Source organism: Chlamydotis macqueenii, chromosome 8 (genome assembly GCF_036417535.1).
Source record: "Chlamydotis macqueenii isolate bChlMac1 chromosome 8, bChlMac1.mat, whole genome shotgun sequence".
NCBI lineage: Eukaryota > Metazoa > Chordata > Aves > Otidiformes > Otididae > Chlamydotis > Chlamydotis macqueenii.
This window is the reverse complement of record NC_141563.1, coordinates 10,000,001-10,020,568: the sequence shown is the minus strand read 5'-3', so window position 1 is coordinate 10,020,568 and position 20,568 is coordinate 10,000,001. Positions and strand designations below refer to the sequence as shown.

General features: G+C 38.8%; 1 protein-coding gene across 1 annotated transcript in view; it reads left to right on the top strand.

The window, feature by feature from the left end:
* The window catches only part of HMCN1 (hemicentin 1), a 201,103-nt gene that overhangs the window by 112,569 nt on the left and 67,966 nt on the right, over positions 1-20,568 (top strand). The window contains exons 37-46 of the mRNA XM_086753035.1: positions 44-145; positions 3,143-3,319; positions 5,819-5,970; positions 6,579-6,702; positions 10,931-11,106; positions 11,414-11,510; positions 13,578-13,700; positions 15,479-15,640; positions 16,428-16,709; positions 17,990-18,157. Coding sequence (XP_086609161.1) covers positions 44-145; positions 3,143-3,319; positions 5,819-5,970; positions 6,579-6,702; positions 10,931-11,106; positions 11,414-11,510; positions 13,578-13,700; positions 15,479-15,640; positions 16,428-16,709; positions 17,990-18,157 — 1,563 coding nt within the window. The remainder of the gene's footprint in view (positions 1-43; positions 146-3,142; positions 3,320-5,818; positions 5,971-6,578; positions 6,703-10,930; positions 11,107-11,413; positions 11,511-13,577; positions 13,701-15,478; positions 15,641-16,427; positions 16,710-17,989; positions 18,158-20,568) is intronic.

Below are 20,568 nucleotides of genomic sequence, written 5' to 3'. Positions count from 1 at the left end.
GTGGCTGAATTAATGAAAACCTGATGCCTTTGTCTTTTCCAAGAACCACCCAGTGTGGAAGATGCAGGGAAAATGTTAAATGAAACAGTGGTGGTGAATAATCCAATCCATCTTGAATGCAGAGCATCTGGGAACCCTCTGCCAGGTATGCACATGCACCTTTGAGAGCAGATCTGATAAAAGGTTTTCACTTTTACCTGTCTTCTGAAAATAATGGATATGCTGAGCATTAAGTAAATTCTATGCTTTTTAGCCTAGCTAGAAGCTATTAAACGTTATGTATAATGGGAAATGTCAATATATCAACTGACATGGAGTAAGTATTGAGGAATTCAGTAATCCCCACCATTTTTAATTAAATAAATGAGAAACACAGGGATAATCTACTCCCTTGTGTGTACAGTGATGCCCTGTCCATGGGCAAGAGTACTATTAGACTTCTGTTAAATCAGCTTTAGCCTCATCCACTCTTTTCCCCTGCCAGGTCAGTATTTTATAATATAGGGCAGACTTAAAGCAATAGCTTGTGTAGTGAGTGTGCCTGTCAAATGTGCCCATGTCTAGGACCTTATCTAAAGTCTGCTGAAATTAATAGGAGGCTTTGTTTGGTCTTGGCCCTTTGCCTGTGAAAATGAGATTTTCTGTGTGTGTACAGTGCTTTCTGTGGCTTGCCCCAGTGATAAATTGTACTGATGAATTTGTGGGTTCTCTGTATATTCTAAGATTTGAAACTTACTTACACTAGACTGGGTGTATCTGTGTTTTATTTTCCTCAGATTCTGTGGAATTATGATCTCTTTTATTTCTTTCTTTTAAGGCAATTTCCCCATAGAAATCATAGACATTTACCCAAGCGAGAGCTGAAGGAGTTTGGCTCCTGTTTAGACTGATCGATCTTTTGAATTGTTTCTGAACTGAAAAAGATATAAAGGAATCTGGATTTTAGTTACTTCATTACTGGGCTTCTTTCAGTGCTAGATTTTTGGATTACATCTTTTTTTGCAGTTACTCTCTTGTCGTTGTTGTTGAGACGTGCAGATAAAAATGTATTTCCTTCTATTTTCTAGTGCTTGTTTTTTTTTTTTTTTTTGTTCCCACCTTCTTCTGATGGGATATGAAAATAACACCTTAATATGAGAATAATTTTCTGTATTAATTATAGCAATTTATAGCAAATTATAGCAAAAGTTGGGGAACAGTTCCTAACTAATATCTTATATCTAGTATAGCAATTTATTCTTATAGAATCATGGACTCATAGAATGGTTAGAGTTCGAAGGGACCTTCAAAGGTCATCTAGTCCAACCCCCCTGCTTGTGCTGATGTTTCCCATTTTCAGAAGAAACGTGTTACTAAATTTCAGATGATCATCCAAGTTCACCTTTTCTACCTTTTAAAGAATTAATTCTCAGCAAAGTGTTATTTTCTAGAGTTGTTTATACCTGTATAAAACAAAATTTGAAAGTATTTGGGGTATATTTCATAGAATCATAGAATCATAGAATAGTTAGAGTTGGAAGGGACCTTCAATGGTCATCTAGTCCAACCCCCCTGCAAGAAGCAGGGACATCCCTGACTAGATCAGGTTGCTCAGAGCCTCATCCAGCCTGGCCTTGAACGATTCCAGGGATGGGGCATCCACCACCTCTCTGGGCAACCTGTTCCAGTGCTCTACAACTCTCATTGTAAAAAATTTTTTTCTAATATCTAATCTAAACCTACCTCCTTCTAATTTAAACCCATTACCCCTTGTTCTATCACAACAGGCCCTACTGAACAGCTTCTCCCCATCTTTCCTGTAGGCCCCCTTGAGGTATTGGAAGACCGCTATCAGGTCTCCCCGGAGCCTCCTCTTCTGCAGGCTGAACAGCCCCAACTCTCTCAGCCTGGCCTCATAGGAGAGGTGCTCCAGCCCTCTGATCATCTTTGTGGCCCTCCTCTGGACCCTTTCTAACTGGTCCATGTCCTTCTTGTGCTGGGGGCTCCAGAACTGGACGCAGTACTCCAGGTGGGGTCTCACCAGGGCAGAGTAGAGGGGGAGAATCACCTCCCTCGACCTGCTGGCCACGCTCCTCTTGATGCAGCGCAGGATGCGGTTGGCCTTGTGGGCCGCGAGGGCGCATTGCCTGCTCATTTAAAATTTTATAAAAACATAAGAATTTTATACCCATTTTGCACTCTCTTTTTCTCATAAAATTGTCAGTTATTTTAGTACAAACAGTTAAAATGATGGAGTTAATGTAATTTATAAGAAAAATAAAACCAAAACAAAACAGTTTGGTCACCTATTCAATGTGTGATGTGATGCTACATACTAATGTCGAGATGTGACATTAGCTAAGAAAAGTGATAGCACAGCATCACACTCGAAAAGAAAGAAGCTTGCATGAAGTCTTGTTCATCAGTCAGGCCAGGTTGCTTCTTGAATGTGCGTCTTACACAGAAAACCTGTGTGCCATGGAAATGATTCGGTAAGTAACAGTTTCATCTAACTGAATAGTGCAGTGATGAGTAAAATAGTAGTTACACATTCTGCTGATGGAGGGTGCCATCTTTTGGCCGAGATGCAAAAAAAGTCCTCGGATTTTGTTGACTATCAAATTCCAATAAAATTTTATTTTGGAGTAATACCAGTTTTCTAGGCTTAATTTTGAGTTTTTCAGCTTGCCAGTTGAACTTTGATTTTGCTGCTTGAGTTTCGATTCTATAAACTTCCCCAGGTGGTCTTGTTTAATATAGCAATACTTTAGGCTAAGGGTGAAAAAACAATATAGATCATATTATTATGTATTTTTAAATAGGTGCTGTTGACCTTGGTATGAGATGAGTAAATCTCTATGCTTTGTGTGAAAATTTTTTAACTTTAGAATATTTTTTCATAAATACATGGTGTGCGTGGATGATGGTGTCAAGTTTGCGGTTGAATTCTCTAGGCATAGTCAGTATTTTGCACAAACGTTAGATATTATCATTTTCTAGTTATATTTTATTGTTATTAATTATGATTAATATTCATATTGGTTTGTAAATGTTGGTGTTATGCATCTGAAAACTTAGATGGAAAGTTTGAAGACTATTAGGTCCCTTTGTTTCTAATGGGGATATTTTTGGCAACTTTTCTGTCTTTCCTTTTGTTATGCAGCTATCACATGGTACAAAGATAATCGTCCGCTTACTGGTGCTGCCAGCGCCACTTTTCTGAGCAGAGGGCAGATTCTGCAGATTGAGAGTGCTCAAATCTCTGACGCTGGCGTTTATAAGTGTGTGGCTGTCAACACAGCAGGCACAGCTGAGTTGTTTTACAGTCTTCAGATTCATGGTAAGTAGTATAACACTTATCAAAAAGACGCACGTGCCCTTTTCAAGTTTCAAGTCTACTTAGCAGACTTACCGTCGCTCATCACACCATCATATTGGAAGAAATATGGCAAGAGTCAGTCAGAGGAAAGATAATTCACTCTTCTGTTTTTCAGCGACACTAGAATATATGTTTTGAATTAGGAAAATGTGGTAAGGGATGTCAGTTCTAGGAAGAAAGAGCAGAGACACCAGATTTGAGGGAAGAGGTAGTTATGTTATCACTTCAGCAATTTGGAAGGCCTTGCAATTGCTAGGGTTTGCTCTAGATGACTTTAAAGCTCACAAGAAAGGAAACAGATCAAACGCTCTTTCATAATCCAAGAGTTTTGAAGAAGAATGTACTGTGTCTAATAAGATGAAGTGGAGGTGTGGGTGTTTGCAGACACGAGACACCTGATCAAAAGCCAAACTGGAGCTTTTCCACTGATTTCAGTGGCTTTTGGATGGGGCTGTAATCCAAATTCTTATCTTTGATATATGCATATGCATGTAGCTAGTTTTCGGTGGGAGTCTTCCATGCAAAACTGTGGCCCAAATTTGGCACAGTGTCCCCAGCTGAGATGGACGCAGAGTCTGTAGCGCCTGTTAATGTTAATTAACAAATAATAAGTTGGGCAGTATATTTCTGTGGAATTAATGACCATCATGGGAAAAACTGATGGCTCAAGACATGGTCAAAGGCAATTAACCCCACCCAGTGATTAATTCTCAGGAAATATTTAGAGCCAAGGTCATTATTCGGGTTAAACCGGAAAATGAAAAATAACTCCAAAGCGTATGTGCCTCTTTTTATGGGTGGCGGAGTTTTAGCAGATACGTCTGGAGTTTTCTAGGGAACTAATACTTTCTGACTTAGACACATAAAATTGTTTCCCTTTCCAGAACAGAATATATGCAGTTGCAGCCAGGACTAATTGCATCAAAGGAAACTGAAACACCTGTCTATGAACCTGCTTAATTCAGCTTGTGTTGTGCCAGGCTTACATGGAGTGCTTTTTGAATTTAACACGAGCAAGTTTATCATCCAGTTTACTTAGAGTTTGTGAGTTTGAAAAGAGAAAACTTGAAGTTTTTTTCCCCTGTTAATAGTGGAAGCAGGAATGACTGCTTAATGGAGAACAGACTCTGAAGTGTCAAGTACAGAAGGCTAAGCCGCGTTTACTGAAAGCCTGCTCCAGATTTCTGTATGGCAGCTGGCATTGTGAATGAGCACCTGTGTTGGTCGATCGCTGGTTATATTCAACAACTTGTAGTTGTTAATACTGTTGTGGAGGCAGTAGCTATGGTAGAAATTATCAGATAACTTTTACATTAAAAACAATGCTTAATGCTGCAGGCTTAACACCAAAAGAAACTGCAAGCCTTCTGAAGGAAGCAGGTTGAATTCCAGTTTAGTGTATTCATATGATTTCATTTGTATTATTTTTTCCACTTCTTTCTCACCACTGTAACTTTTTCAAGGCATTTGAGAACAATGGATGCTATTGTAGTCAAATAGAGGAACTGTGTGCATGTGGGGGAAAAAAAGATTATAAAATCACACTTACTTTATTTCTGCCATTTCTACTATTACTGGAATTTATCTAAGAGTAGGAAATCTGAGTTACAGGCTGTTAGACATTGCTGAATTTATTAATGAATCTTCTTCTCAGTATAGGATTTTATACAATTTTTTTTCCTCACATAGGATATGTATGAGTAGATCACACCATTCTCATATCTTTTTAGGACCGGCTTCAAGTATTAAGTTTTGTACTGATACTGACCTTAAAGCTTTGTTACTAATTTATTAGTGGTAGGAGCAAATAAAATTGTTTTTTCTCATGATAAATGAAACATCTCCCATTTTAAATACTTCTTGTCTCCCTTGTTAACATAGCTTCACCAAATTTACTAGACTGTATACCTATAGTTAGTGTTTTGAGATGGTCCATTAAGATGTTTTTTATTATCAGACAGGGAGATGTTATACAGTCTGCTCTGGTAAATGTTCACATATGCTCTGCAAGGCCAATTTATTACTCTGTATATGTATTTGCTTTATGGAGTTTATATGGTAATTTTTTTTCTTTAATCTCCACCACTCTTAATGCCTTTCACAAGGTCTAAATGGAATATTATAAAAATATGAGGAAATATTTTCTGGTTTTATGTTGTGGTTCTTGGGTTTCGCAGCTGTCCTCTGGGCTGTGGGCCCAGTCCTGCTTACCTTCCTCACAGTAGTTCCGTTGAAGTTATCTGACTGTTTATGCAAGGAAAGAGTGGGATTTGGCACAGAGCAAACAAATGACAAGAGTTCAGTAGGAGTAACATGAGAAATCTTTCCAACAATGTAGTGCCTTCCAGAAAGAAAAATAATGGCCAAAAGTAAGCAGCCCATTTAATTTAATTGTGTTGGATACCCTTATGTAGCTGTTTCAGCTTTCTTTTTTTTTTTTTTTTTTTTTTTCCCCCTCAGTCCCACCATCAATCTCTGGCAGCAGCGACATGGTGACAGTGGTGGTTAATAATCCCGTACGACTGGAGTGTGAAGCAAGAGGCATCCCCGCGCCTATTCTGACATGGCTAAAAGATGGTAGCCCTGTTTCCAGCTTTAGTGATGGACTCCAGGTACCGGGTTCGAATGTTGCTATTTGTGCTGTTTTCTGTTGTGGTAGGAGGCTTTTAAACCAGTGCAGTTTAATGGAACAGAATGAAAGTGTAAGGCCTTTTGCTCTAGGTTATTGGTGCAAGGTTAGCTCCAGTAATTACAGTGTGAAATGTAAGATACAGATATATTGAAATAGGGTGGTCCTTTCAACTGATTGCATACTGAATAAGATAAAAATTTGTTTATGCAAACTCTTAACTTACTGGCAAGAAGAGGAAATTGAACTGTATTCCAATAAAACGATACATAGAGAAAAGAGCCATAGAGCTCAAGATCATGTAATATCTCATTACATAAAATAGTAATTCAGAAAAAAGGAAAGACCATTGATGTAAGGAGATATTTCACAGTTAAAAGGACATGATTGCTTTTTGAAAGCTAGTTATGATATGAAAGGAAAGAGGGGAAATTTGTATGCTATGGGGACAACTCAGGGCACAGACAGAAGTTGTGATAGAATGTTTGAAACTGGTAAGAAACAAGTATTTATTTTTTAAATGAAACATAATAGTTCTCTGTGTTTTACATTTGAGGCATGTATTCTGAATGTGTCGTGCTTGTGTTGCAGGTTCTGTCGGGGGGCCGAGTCTTGGCATTGACTAGTGCTCAGATCAGTGACACAGGAAAGTACACTTGTGTTGCGGTCAATGCTGCGGGCGAGAGCCAGAGAGATATTGATCTCCGAGTTTATGGTAAGGTTATCTGACAAACCTCTGGGTTTTTTTGTCATGAGGACTGTTCATGGAGCTTTAATTAAACACACTGTGGCCCAGACCTTTAGACCAATAAAAATGGTTCCAGCCCGTAATGGAGGGCAGAGTGATGGGGAAGGGGGCAGTGTGTGTAAGTAAAAATTTGTATACGGATACATACACATGTATTAAAGTGTCTATGTATGTTCTTCTATGTATCCTGGAACAAATGTAGCTGCAATGGTGAATTTAAGTTTAATACATAAAGGTTCATTTATAAACAGTAGCAGACAGTAAGTGTTTGTGTAAAAAAAAATACGTAAATTCCATGGCAAAAGATATTACTGGGACTGGAGCTCAGTTATCTTTATTGAACGTGAGAGTCAATACGAGTTTGCATGCAACTCTCCAGTTTCCACTCGATTTTCAAGCCTTGCTGTGCCTGCCTAAATGGTGGTGACTTTAGTGCTAATAGTGACATTGCATCGAGCTGTGCTGAGCCCAGCCAGTTAACTTTGTCTCTTTCAAGAAGTAGGAAATATATCTCTCTTGTACTTTGTCAGTTTTCCAAATTACGTCAATAAATTCAGGCAAAAAGACTTCAGAATTAACTGGCGTAAATTAGTAGAATCACAGAAGGGTTCAGGTTGGAAGGGACCTTTAAAGCCCATCCAGTCCAACCCCCCTGCAAGAAACAGGGACATCTCCAACCAGATCAGGATGCTCAGAGCCCTGTCCAACTTGCCCTTGAATGTTTCCAGGGATGGGGCATCCACCAGCTCTCTGGGCAACCGGGGCCAGTGTTTCACCACCCTCAGTGTAAAAAATTCTTTCCTTATATCGAATCTGAATCTACCGCCCTCTCTGTTTTAAAACCATTACCCTCCTTCCTCCTGATTTACTGTATCGTGTATGATTTTCATCCTGATTTTTTGTAACTTGTATAAGATGCCTTTTCATACTGCATTCTTAGAGATCATTGGTGATGTGCGAATGACATACTGCCAGGAAGAATGCCCAGGAGTTTGACTGTAGCAGGTTTTGTGTTTCCCTGGACAACTCAGTGGTTTTGTACACCAGTGAAATGAGGATTAGCAATGATCTGCCATTTATTTCAGAAATCTTATGCTACTAGGTGTGGAGAGAGGGTTTTGGAATTAAAGAACTTTTGTGGTTTTGTTTCTGCTTTCAGTAGGTCAGTGGAGGGAGACCTGTTTTGGGTCTGCCAGTCTCTAGCTTTATGGCTACTGTAAGCTGAAGTCTGGAAAATCTTTCAAGAGAAGTTAGAAGTTTGGATGTTTTCTAAGGTGAATAGGAACAGCTGGCCAGGTTATTTGTTTTTGAGCTTGGCTTTCAGAATTGACTTCCTTCTAAATGCACTGTGGTTAGAATACTCATGACTTGAGTCATGACTACTTTTGCATCTGCAAGGGGCAGTTCAGAATGTCAGCACTCTGGCATGGCAAGCAAGCTCAAGGTTAATGTGGGCTAGAACGTTTTATGTCTAGAACAAGGAATATCGAGGTCCCTTTTGGAGTGTGAAGACAGATGTGTATGTATACGTAACCACACAAGCGACATGGATATATTTATTATTTCTCTCTTATTTTCTGGAACTTCTGTCCATTTTAGATTAAATTAAAAGCGTTACAAGTTGTGTATATTTAAAGTTACGATTACGTGGATAAAAGCTAGCCAGGGTTGAGCTTAGCTGTATGGCCATCTTGAGTGAAACTGTCACCAAAAAGTAATATTGTTCTTAGGACTTGACTTATATGGGTAATCTAATTAAAAAACTGGAGTGCAGTTGGAGCTGAGATGGTTGGAAATGTGCAGTGTGCTAAGCCAGTCTAGGAGTTGGAACAATCTGGGTAACATATAGTTACCATGAGCGTAATTAGATTAATCTTAAACCCTATTTCTTCAGAAACAAATGCTTTAGTGTCCGTCTGTCTCTATTTCATAAACTCAGTTTCCTTTTGAACAAACTTCAATTCATTTAGCTGAGAGGAAAAGTAATTGGTGGAAAAGATTTGGAAATAAATTTGCCTTTTGCAGTAATGGATCAGCTTTCAATTTTCAGTTCCACAACGCTCATAAAGAATCTAGGCCTTTGTGACTTCTACAAAGAAAGTAAGATAAACAGATTTTTTTTTTTCCTTCAGTTACTGTATTTCTTATCCACAGAGACCAGACTTTTCCCTAAATTATTTCCAAACTATGAAATCAACTTCTCTGCTTAGTAATTCCTGTGCAAGAAAAACAAAGCTTTATTGTTAATGTTGTTTTTCAGGACATCTTGAGAACTCTATTGCTGGTTTACTGAGTACCACTTTGGGATATTTTATAATCTCGCATGTGCTAATTAATTCAGTATCTTTTTGTTCAGAGTAAAGCTCAGAGTATTTCTCACAGACAGTCCCACTATTTCCCTTCTTACCCCAGTATTTTGTGCAATCAGACATGCCATCTCTGGAGTAATAGATTGCAAAACTAAAAAGTGAAGGAAATGTGACAATAAGGGCTCTTATATTTGGTCCACTTTTTGGGGAAAACTGAACAGTCTCTGTACACAACAAGCATAAAAATCCCACTTGATACGTGTAAGGAGACAAAGTAATTCTTGCTAGGAGTGTTTTGAATTTGTAAATCTTTTAATTGCAGATCTTATGTTGCATTAACGTTGAGAGTTTACAATGAATGTGCTCTATGTTTTTAAATGACGAGAAAGGAAAGGAATCCCTCTGGGCTGTTTGAAGGGTTTAAGAACACATATGCCATTAAGGGCATGAACAGGATTTCTTTTCTGGATCGCACTTGAGCAGCGCAGTAAAAGCACTTCTGCTCTCTGCGGTTTGCTGTAGGTCCCTTCTGTTAGTGATGGAAACAAAGGGGCCTGACTTGCTGTGGTGTCCATGGCAAGTGCTTCCGGGTTCTGTCCCGCTGGCTCTGATGCAGGAGAGGGAGCCTCTGGTAGACAGCTGGTGGTAAGCAGTAGCAACAACGCGGGGTACGATAGCCTACACCACTCTTGCCATTTTCCAAGTCAGTGTGTGTGTCTGATACCGAAATACTTGGAAACTCTTAATGTGGCACTGTGCTGTCAACAACTCAAAGCTGCCCAAGAAGTTTCGGAAAATTTCCTCTAACAGATGGTACAGCTTGCTGTTACCAAAGGACATTCAGCTCAGTCATGAATACTGATGCAAAGCCATAGCTGGCAAACAGTTTTCAGTCTTGAAAATTTTAATTTAAGCTCATCTTCTAAGTCTAATATTTCATCTGTGTTTTGCCATGAATGCTTTTCCCATGGAAAATTGCTGCCTTACTGTGTTCCAAGGTTTAGTTCTCAGTTGCCTTCTCAGTTACTTTGTTTTGCTGACTATGGAAACCCAAATAATTTTTACAATGATGGGGAAAATGCATTTTCTTAAATCTTGACACTATTCAAGAGCAGCTAATGGGCTTCAATTTAAAGGTCCAGAAGCAATTTTTTTCTTCTACACAGAAAACTTTAGTTCCAAAAGCTGATTTTTCTACCCTGTAATTTGGAAATAATACTGAAATAATGAGGTTATCAATGAAACTGTAGTACAAATCTAAATATAGTACTTAGTGCCAACAATTGCAATAGTTAGCTATCAGATACCACACAAAATAGATACACAGTAAAGTAACTGTAGATTATTACTTGATTCTGTGATAAACCCGTTCAGTTGGTTGTAACCATGTAAGTTCTCATTCTCTCTTCTGTATTTAGCCATCTCTGGACAAAATTCTTCTTCAAGTCAGAGTTCTCCTTAAAGCCAAGTATCCATCCTGGCACTGTCTGGAACAGTTTAAGATGTTTTCAGCTTCTGGGTCTGATTATTGTCTTCTGAGCCTCTTCACTCATCAGCTCTTTTTCTTTCTAGCAAGAATGTACTTCCCCATTCTTCGCATACTGATGATTTTCCTCTCTAGCTATATTTCAAGTAATTTTTTTTGCTACTCTTGACTTATCTACATGCTTGCTCTGTAGCTGATATCTCACTAGCATATATCTTGTGTAGAGGACATTCTGTAAGTATCGAAAATTACTCCAGTGCTTTTTGTGATGTAAAGGAGACATTATGTCAGAAATATAGTAACTGTCATTTTATTTTTGTTAAATGAAGACTGTTAATGTATGTTAACTCTGGGAATTCTGCAATGCTCAAAGATCCTTTGTTTTGATTTATTGCTGTAGTTCCGCCAAACATCATGGGAGAGGAACAAAACGTCTCAGTGCTCATCAGCCAAACAGTGGAACTGCTCTGCCAGAGCAATGCTATTCCCCCACCGGTGCTGGTGTGGCTCAAAGATGGACGACCCTTGCTGAAGAAGCCAGGTCTTAGCATCTCTGAAGATGGAAGTGTACTGAAGGTAAACTGGGTGATCAGGCTCCAGTGGTGGTTGCCTTCTAGGGAGTATACTCACCATGAAGGCACTAGATACCTATTAGAGATTGGGTAGTATTAGACCCTCTGGTGCAATGAGAGAGTAGTGAGTGAGGAGTGAGGGAGGTCATAGATGTCTAGATTTTTGTGCACAGACTTTGCAGGAGGAACGCTGTATTTAACACTTAGAGAGGTAGATGTAAAAATAAAAATTGAAACCTGAACCAACTTCTCCCTACAAGTTTCATGTGTAATGATGAAAGAAGAAATAGAAGTTTTCATTTTCTTCCTAGATTGAAGGAGCTCAAGTACAGGACACTGGCCGTTACACTTGTGAAGCGACAAATGTTGCTGGGAAAACTGAAAAGAACTATAATGTCAATATTTGGGGTAAGATTTATTAAGCTTTTTCCAGAAATGAGAATGGAGCTTAGAGTGAAATTATGGTGTAAGACACATCTGTACTTCATAAACATTTAATTGCTAAGGTTCATGCAGGAAGATGTTATGATATTTGCTGTAGTTTATCAGTCCCAAGAAAGTACACACATTTGCCAAATTTCTTTGGTTTGGTTGTAAATTAATAATAGCTACTTCATAGGCCATTATCAGGCTGGGTTTCCATGCGTGATAGTAGTTTAGAACTATAACTGGTTTTGTATCCATAGCTCCTATTTGTGCACTCAAATACTGTTTAAAGTAATCTGCCAAGCTTCCAATTTTGTAAATGCTGAAAGCATAGAAATTCAGGTAAATAAAAGCTTGTTTACCTAGCTTTATTTACTCTGTGAAGTTATCAGCACTGAATCATAAAAACAGCTTTAGAAAAATTTTTCTGAGCCTAGATGATGATTGTGACTTACGATACTTATTCTAGTAATTGATTTTGAGTGGTTTTTTTCTGCACTATCATTTTCTTCCCATTTGCAAATTGAAATGTGCCTTTTTTTTGCTTTTACAAATTAATTTCTCGCTTTGAAATTACAAGACTAGATTTATCTAACAGGATTTGTATTGATGAAACTACAACTTTTAGCACAGAATTCTGTCATCCTTTATGAAAAGAAAACATTCCTGGTGTTAAAGGATAGCGTAGCACCATGCAAGACTATGCAATTTTCCTGTGCTGAAGCATATACCCATTTACTGTACATATCATCTTCATCTCTCATCTCTCCCTCCTCAGATGAGTAAGATTTGCAGTGTTGCAGAGGACCTTTGCTGCTGGAGGGATATGAATTTGTTCTTTTGTGCAATGAGACCATTTCTGTAGGATTTTGCTAGTAAACAACTTCGATGCAGTAAGCTTAATAGAAACTGAAAGTTGCCTGTAGAAGTCATCTATGGATAAGTGTTTAGAATTATAGCCTTTGTTTACACACAGGGACAAAAAGTCCTGCTTGCTCTGTTTTTAAGTTTTAAATCAAGGAAATGTATCCTTCTGAGGATTGGTGAGATCCTGAGAGCTAGCTCTGGTTCCAGGAACCAGCCCATCTGCTAAATGTAAGATGTACCTCCACAGAGAATGTCACAAACGTTTTTACTAGAAGCAAGACAAGTGAAAGCTTGAAGCCGGTACAGTACAATAAAGCCTTTTGCAGTCAGTCGTTCTGAAACCCATAGATCTGGTTGCTGCTAAATAAAGAGTTTGAAGTGTCAGAAGGGGAAGCTGTCTGCTATCATGTGCATTAAAAATGTGCTGGATAAGTTATTCACTAGTGAGATTTTATTCACCAGTTTCAGCCTACATTCTCCTCTGCTTTTTTTGGTCTCTTTTCCGGTGTTACCTACGCTATTTTCATCAGAAAAAAAATGATACCCTCATTTCAAGGGAATTCCCTCATTTCAAGGCAATTATTTCTTCCCTAGTGATTGAATCAACAGTCTTCAAGACTTGGAGAACCAGACTGAAAACAGTGATCCCTTTTGTCTGCAACTGGGTTACAGTCACAGAGCTGTAGAGCAAAGCTGGCACCCTGCTACAGCAGGATTGTCGAATGGATGGGGTTCTTAGTGCTGGATGTGGCAGCCAGTGTGATGCTGCAGGAAAAATTCAAAGGAAAAACTTGGGCTGAATTTTAAAAGTCATGTTCTGACTAATTATGGTTTCTGTATGTTTATGAGCTAAGGCCATGAATGAGGCAAGCTCTCAGAGCTGGAGTAAGTTTGTATGGTTCACAGAAACAGCTTTGTTCTCTGAAACTCATTCAAAAGTCAGCCAGAAATAGAGCCTATGCATGCAGCAGACCTCAGAGACTGGAAGGATAGATGCAGTCATTCACATGTATATTATTCCCTACCCAAACTCTGGTTTGCATTGCCAGCAAGAGAATACAATCTTTGTAATTGCTTTCAGAGCATAATGGGACAAATTTGTATTTGAGAGTCATTTGGTTCTTACTGTTGACAGGTAACATTTTGTTTCTAATGCTGCAATTATTTGGCATTTCTCTGCAGTGTCACCAAGTATTTATGGCTCAGATGACATCTCTCAACTGACAGTAATTGAAAGGAGCTTGATAAGCCTGATATGTGAGTCTAGTGGCATCCCACCGCCCAGGCTTACCTGGAAAAAGAATGGTGGGTAACTGTTCACTGTCCGTTTTGTAAAGCAAATATGATAAATCTGACCTGCCAGTTTTTCTTTTTTCCCTGTGAACATTTTAAATGGTGTTTTCTGAGGAGTTAAAGTATGCAGATATCTAAACAGTCCTGATACTGAGTAACATCAACTACAGTAGTAGATTATTCCCTTCTCTCTCACTTACCTCTGCTTGAATTAGATGTCATTTTTCCTAAAGATGTGCAAGAGAAACAGAGTGCAGAGATTCCTGAGCTGACTTAACAATGGAAAGCTTATACATTTTGGTGAAGCACTTAACCCCTCTCGATACAGTTATTTACTACGGTGCAGCAAGACAGCATCAGGACTTATTTGTGGACCCCAGCTGGCAGGGCTGTGAGTCGCTGTGAAGTCCTGTGGTGCATGACATAGACATATCCTCTGGGCTTTTTTTTTTTTTGAAATTTGCAGCCATGGCATACTGCCAAGTGATGAAAATGCATCTAGTTGTAGTTATTGCTTTTGGGGTTTACTGAAACTTTCTCTCATCCCATCTTAATATTTAAGAGTAGTCTGCACGCCTTTTTGCTTCGGGGCTTAAAGTAACATTGACAAACACCTTCTAATGAATTAGTAGACAAAAGCAGGTAGTTTTAGCACCTTCTTTTAAGCATGGACACTTTGGAGACAGAGTATTAGACGAAGTAAGATACTGAACTCTTCCAGTATGGTAATTCTTTCATTATTAATCAATCTTACCTATTCATCTGTGTTTTTCTAGAAGGCACAATACAGTGTGGTATGTGCCTACCTTAATTAATTTCATCATGTGGAAAGAGCGGATTTTAATTACAAAACACTTCTTTTTTTTTTTTTACTGCACAAAATTTTCAGAGAAAATGAAGTCTGTCTTTTGGAAGCCAAAAAGGTGTTGTATCATGTGTTGTAATAATGTACTGCAAGGCCAAAGCATATACACTTAAATGACAGAAAGGAAACTTGAACCTGCTGGAAAGGCTAGAAAAGCAGTTAGAAAGTAGTACAGTTTAGAATGTAACTCAAGACCAAGTTTTTTTTATCGCCTTTGACATTTGATGTGCTTGTTCATAGAGAGGATTTTAAATGTACAAGTGGAAAATGAAAATTCAGATATAGGAATTAACTGTGACAGGTGTGTATATATATATATATTTTTTTTTTTCTGTCACCAAATCTCGCTGTGGTTTGTAAAGATGAAGATAGTTGCCTGATCTGAGGTCTCCAAGACTGAAAATTCTGTTCAGAGAATGTAGTATTATTTTGCTGTCATATGTCCGCTGAGGATTTCCTGGGCAGAAGTGTGTGCGCGTGTGCTGTGTGACACAATACACAGATGATCCGGCTGTGCAGACTAAATGATGTTTCTAAGCACTGGCTGCGCTGGGTGAGATGATTATATACTGGACAATGAGTCAGACTTTACTGAAAAGGTTGAATTTTCTGCTCGGTGGAAGTGTCCAAAACTTTCTGGGTGGATGTGAGTGTGGTGAGAGTTATTGTGCTTTAGCTCAGGTTGCTGTATGTGGTGAAGTCAGTGATTAATATGGGAAGTCCTCAGAATCTGCTTGCGTGAAGTTTCCGATGTCCAGGAGTAGTCTGGTCCGATCGGGGCTGAACTACGACACTCTGATAGAGCAGTTCTGAAATGGACACTTCTGCAACTCAGTAATTTTTAAATGAGCCAGGGAACTTTACACCACCCGAGCAAGCTCATTGCCACTTTCTGTGTTTTGATCTGAAAGAATGTCTCTTGCAGGCTCTCCGCTGGTGGCTGACCTTTCAGGAAGGGTGCGGATATTGTCTGGAGGCAGACAGCTACAGATTTCAATCGCTGAAAAGTCTGATGCTGCATCTTATACTTGTATTGCCTCAAATGTAGCTGGAAGTGCAAAGAAAGAATACAGTTTGCAAGTATACAGTAAGTTACCATGAAAAATCATTTGTAGTTTACCGGTTCTAAAATAGAGTTATGTTATGAAAGCATTACGTGGACACTGATGTTAAGCTGCAGGATTTTCAGAAAGCAATGTCTAGCTATAGGACAATTTCAGGGCACTCCAAGGAGAATGTTAAGTAATTAAACTTTTGACACTTTGGACTTGGAGCTTGACAAAGACATTGCATATACCTGTTGAAAGTGTGTTTGACCACAGATGATTATGAGGGTGTAACCCCTTCAGGGTTTAGTTAGTGTAATGTTTCTTGTAACCAGACTGTAGTAATGATGACAAACAATTTAACTTAGATTTTCCAATTTTACTGCAAATGCTGTATTTCTGTCAGGAATAAAACAAGGTATTTTTAAACAATCTCATCAAAGAGAAAATTTTCAAAAATCTGTAGGAATTGACAGCATCTATTCTAAGCATTTAGGGCAGTCTTTTTTTAGTTTTGTGCTTTTCTTTTTCTTTTTTTTTTTTTCCCCGTTTGTATTTTTTAAATTGCCAATAAGTTACATTTCTAAGAAACATATTTACTTTATGGGGTGGGGGGAAGGGAGGTTATTTATCTTTTCTCAGCCCTGTGGAAAATGCTATGAATTGCAGAATGCCCCTAACTGATTTGCCAGCAGTAACCCACAATAACTGGTCTTCATGAAAATGCTGGTCTGGCAGACTTAGTTGTTGTGCTGTTCAGAAACAGGTGAAGATCCTGAAGCGTAGCTTCCAGTTAACTTCTAAACTGTGTTTCTTTTTCTTTCACAGTTCGACCAACTATATTAAACAGTGATGGCCACCCATCAGAAGTTGTTGTCACCCAAGGAAGTGAAATTTCCTTGGAGTGTAAGGTAGAGGGCATTCCAGAACCAGCAATCACGTGGATGAAGGATGGCCGTCCACTGGTCAGTGGAAGGGACATAATGATACTTCGTGACGGTCACCTTCTTCAACTGAAAAATATCCAGGTGTCAGACACTGGCCGCTACGTCTGTGTTGCTGCCAATGTGGCAGGGCTGTCTGACAGAAAATATGATTTAAACGTTCATGGTGAGTATGTGCAAAATGGGGTGGGCATAACTGAAGAAAACTACACTTTTAAGTCCACTGAAGGACTTCCAAGAAATAGTTGTGTTGCTAAATATACCATCTGTATCTATTGCAGACTTTACATGGGATGCAGTTGCAGTTGCATATCAGTAATGCAGTTTCAGTTGCAGTGTTACAAAAACCCAAATCCAATTTTATAACTCCTGAATATTTAAAAATCTTACCTCTGTCCCTGTTAATATGAATCCACCTGTAGCTGCTTCATCTTTTGAGAGGAGAAAACCAAGATATGGTATAATTTTATACAATATTGGAGTGAGTGTCATAGTTAGAAATATTTTACTGTGGGAGATAAAAACCAAGGTTTAACCGAGAACATCCTACTAGTGGCCAATACTAGAGGAGAGACGGTCAAGTACCTAATGATCAGGTCCTCTCATTTTGCACAGTCAAAATAATTTAAAGATGTTATCTTCAACTGTAATTCATCTCCATAATTTGACTTGGTGGAATTGATCAGAACATCTCGTTATCTTACAGCCACTGTAATTCTTTTAGATAAGATTTTTTGCGCTTCATTGAACACTGACTATTGATGTTTTACTGTGAAAGTAAACACAGGAATTCTCATTATTGAAAATGAGAGGCTTAAATTGTTTACCAGTTTTATTTATGTGGTTTTTTTTATTTGGAATGTTTGCAGTACTGTGTTATCAAACTTCTGGGTAGTAAAAAGAAAATTTAAACCTCTTCAGGCTACTTGGAGCACTGGAGGGTGCTGGTCAATTCTTGACCCCAGGCTTTATGTTGTAAAGTATGAACTGTAGAACTGCAGAACTGCTTCCAAAGTGGAAATGTTCTTATTCCTAGCAAAGAAAAGCTAAAAATAAATTTGTGGTGTTGCTTTAATAGGCAGTTGTTTTTTCCATTAAAAAAAAAAAAACCATATAATTCTATCCTTGTTAGAATTTTCCGTGGTGTTTTGTTAAATACTGGATGTTATAATTAGTGTAGAATGGACAGAACTACTGTAAACTGTTATTCACCAGGGATCTTAAGTCATAAAATCAAGGTAATAGATCTGATAGAATTTAGTCTTAATATTTCCATGCAGTTACACAGCAAGAAATTGTCATTAATATATAGTATTGAATGTCTCACTTTTGTAGCTCTTCACTTGCCAAGCTTCTCTTAGCTTCAATGAATTATTATTTGGATGACATAATGCTTTATGTTTTATTTATTCTAAAGTATGACTTCTCTTTACTCTTGTTGTGTAGTTCCCCCAAGTATTGCTGGTGACCTGCAGATGCGTGAAAACATCAGCATTGTGGAGAAGAATCCCATCTCTCTGGTTTGTGAAGCTTCAGGAATTCCCTTGCCATCAATAACATGGCTCAAGAACAGATGGCCTGTCACTTTGAACAACTCGGTGCGAATCCTCTCAGGTACAAAAGCTGTAGTTATTTTTAAAAGGAAAAAAAAAAAAAAAAGGCCGGAGGGGGAAGAGGGCAAAGGGCCCTCTGCATCTATAGTGCAAATATTTCACATGAAAGAAGGTTTGGTTTAATAATTTGTAAAGACAAAGAGAGAAGAGAAACTGTTACTCAATGCTAAGCTTTTCAGTAAAAGGGGTCAGATTGGCTGGAGTGCCTGGTGAATAGCTAATGTAAACTTTTGAAGTTGTTACCAAGCTTTATGTGTATGGGCCAAAGATGTGCTAACTTTTTGGTCTGTGACACGGAACAAGCCACTGTTCTGGCTGTTAATGTATGTTAGTCCAATGCTTATTTCCAGAAATATGTCAGATGGTAACATCTTGCTTTGTCACTGCCAGTATGTATACTGTATTAGCAGTCTCATTTGATTAGTTTTCTCTACCTCTTCATCTTCACTTATTCTACCCTTTAGAAATGAAAACTCTTTGAGGGAATGCATATGTATAACAATAAATAAAACACATCTTTCATTTCTGTGGATCTGTATATAAAAACAAAGGGAAGCCTGTTCATAAGCCTCAGAAATTAGTGCATGTAAATACTTCCTAGCCTTGGAGCTGTCCTGGTTTTATTTAGTGAGGAGGGGATGCGGTGCCAGCTTCTGTAAGAAGCTTCTAGAAGTCGCTCCCCTTTGTTCAGTGGACTCGGTCGGGCCTAGAGCAGACCCACTGCTGGCCAAGGCCGAGCCAATTGGTAACAGAATGTTCCCTGATCTCTGCGTTAATGTATTTAAGACAGGGAAAATAGAGAAGGGGGGTGGGGGGGGGTGGAAAGAGAGAGAGAAGATGTGAAGAAGCTGGAGTAGGGGCAGAGAGGGGCAGGCACGAGCCTTGTGGGCCTAGTGGCCCTCACCCTCTGGCCTCCCCCTGGGCATTACAGGTAGTCCTGTCTTTTACCTTCCCGTTTTTGCTTATGGCACATGGAAAAAAAGAGTGGTTGTCTGATTATCATTCAGTATAAATCTGATTATCTGAGTCAGTATGCATTCTTTTTTGTGTGAAGTTGTCATCAACAAAAATAATTTCTTCTGGGCTTGCTTGTTTCTGCTCTGTCTGTTGATTTCTACACCCACACTAATATCACCGCCCAGATTGCAGAGGCAGGAAGGGTGAGAGACAAAAAGATGTTATTGTCTCTGAATGTTAGCTGCAGTGGGAGTGGGGAAACAGGCCAGAACTCGGTGCTTTGTTTTCCGGCAAACTTTTGTGCTTTTGTGTACTTCTTTAGAATATACATATTGTAATAGTAAACTGTAACCAACATGGCTTTTGGTACTCTGTTTGTACAGCTGTAAACCCCTTCCCCCTGCCCCAAGATCTCCCTCTTCAATTAATTTAAGAGGTAAAATACTTTGCCAAAGCAAGATTTTGGTTCTGTTGATGGAAAACATACTTGGCATTGCAGATGATTTAAGTGTGTAGACGCACTGCTGGCAACTTTGAATCTGGTAATTCAGATACTATGCTGATGTTTCTGTTTGGTGATACGTCCTACAGATCCTTTTAATGATGAAGGAGAAAAGCTTTTAAGTTGTAGCTCAATGTAGAGAATTTTATTCTGCCTCAGCATTGCAGCCCTAGATGTGCAAGTATGTCATACCATAGAAAGTGAGTCTCCTGTAGGCAGGTATCAGCTTCATTTTGCTTCTTATATGGCTTTGTTCAGGGTGTGATGGGACTGACATGGGATCAGGGTGACATGAAACTGGAAGAACTGAGCCTTCCTCAGTCTCTCAGTACTCCCTCCAGCAGGTAGGATTCTTTGGGCAGAGGCATATCCATCAAGCAGGTCAGCAGTTTCTGCCTTCAAAGCACATGACCAGCAACTTAAATTTCTGGGATATAGCCCAGTAATGAGACCCTGTGGATATCTGCAGGCAGGACATGCACAGTTCAGATGTGAGGTCCTACATGGTGATGATTGCTAGTGTAACAGCTGCTAATGAGAACCTGGAAAAGGCTAAAGCATGGCCGCCACATTTGTTTTCACACTTAAATACTCACTGATGTTTGTTTTGCTGCTCTTTGTTCCTCTGCCAAAAAGGAAGAAAAGATAAATTATCCCGCTAGTGCAAAGCAGGGATATTCTTGGTCCTTTGGTCAAACAGACTTGCAAATCTTCTTCCTTTTAAATGAGCATGCCCATGCAAATGTCTTCTGACAACTGCTCTGCTGTAGTGTTATGAGAAATATGTTCTTTTAAAACATTACATGTAAACCATACTGTTGTCACCTGTTATTGACGGCACAATTAATACAAATGCTGAAAGAGAGGGCTGGAATTTTATTCCTTATCTGCACATCTGAAAATACCTTTAAGGACTGTTTGTATGTATTTATAAAAATAAACTTCTCTTTATG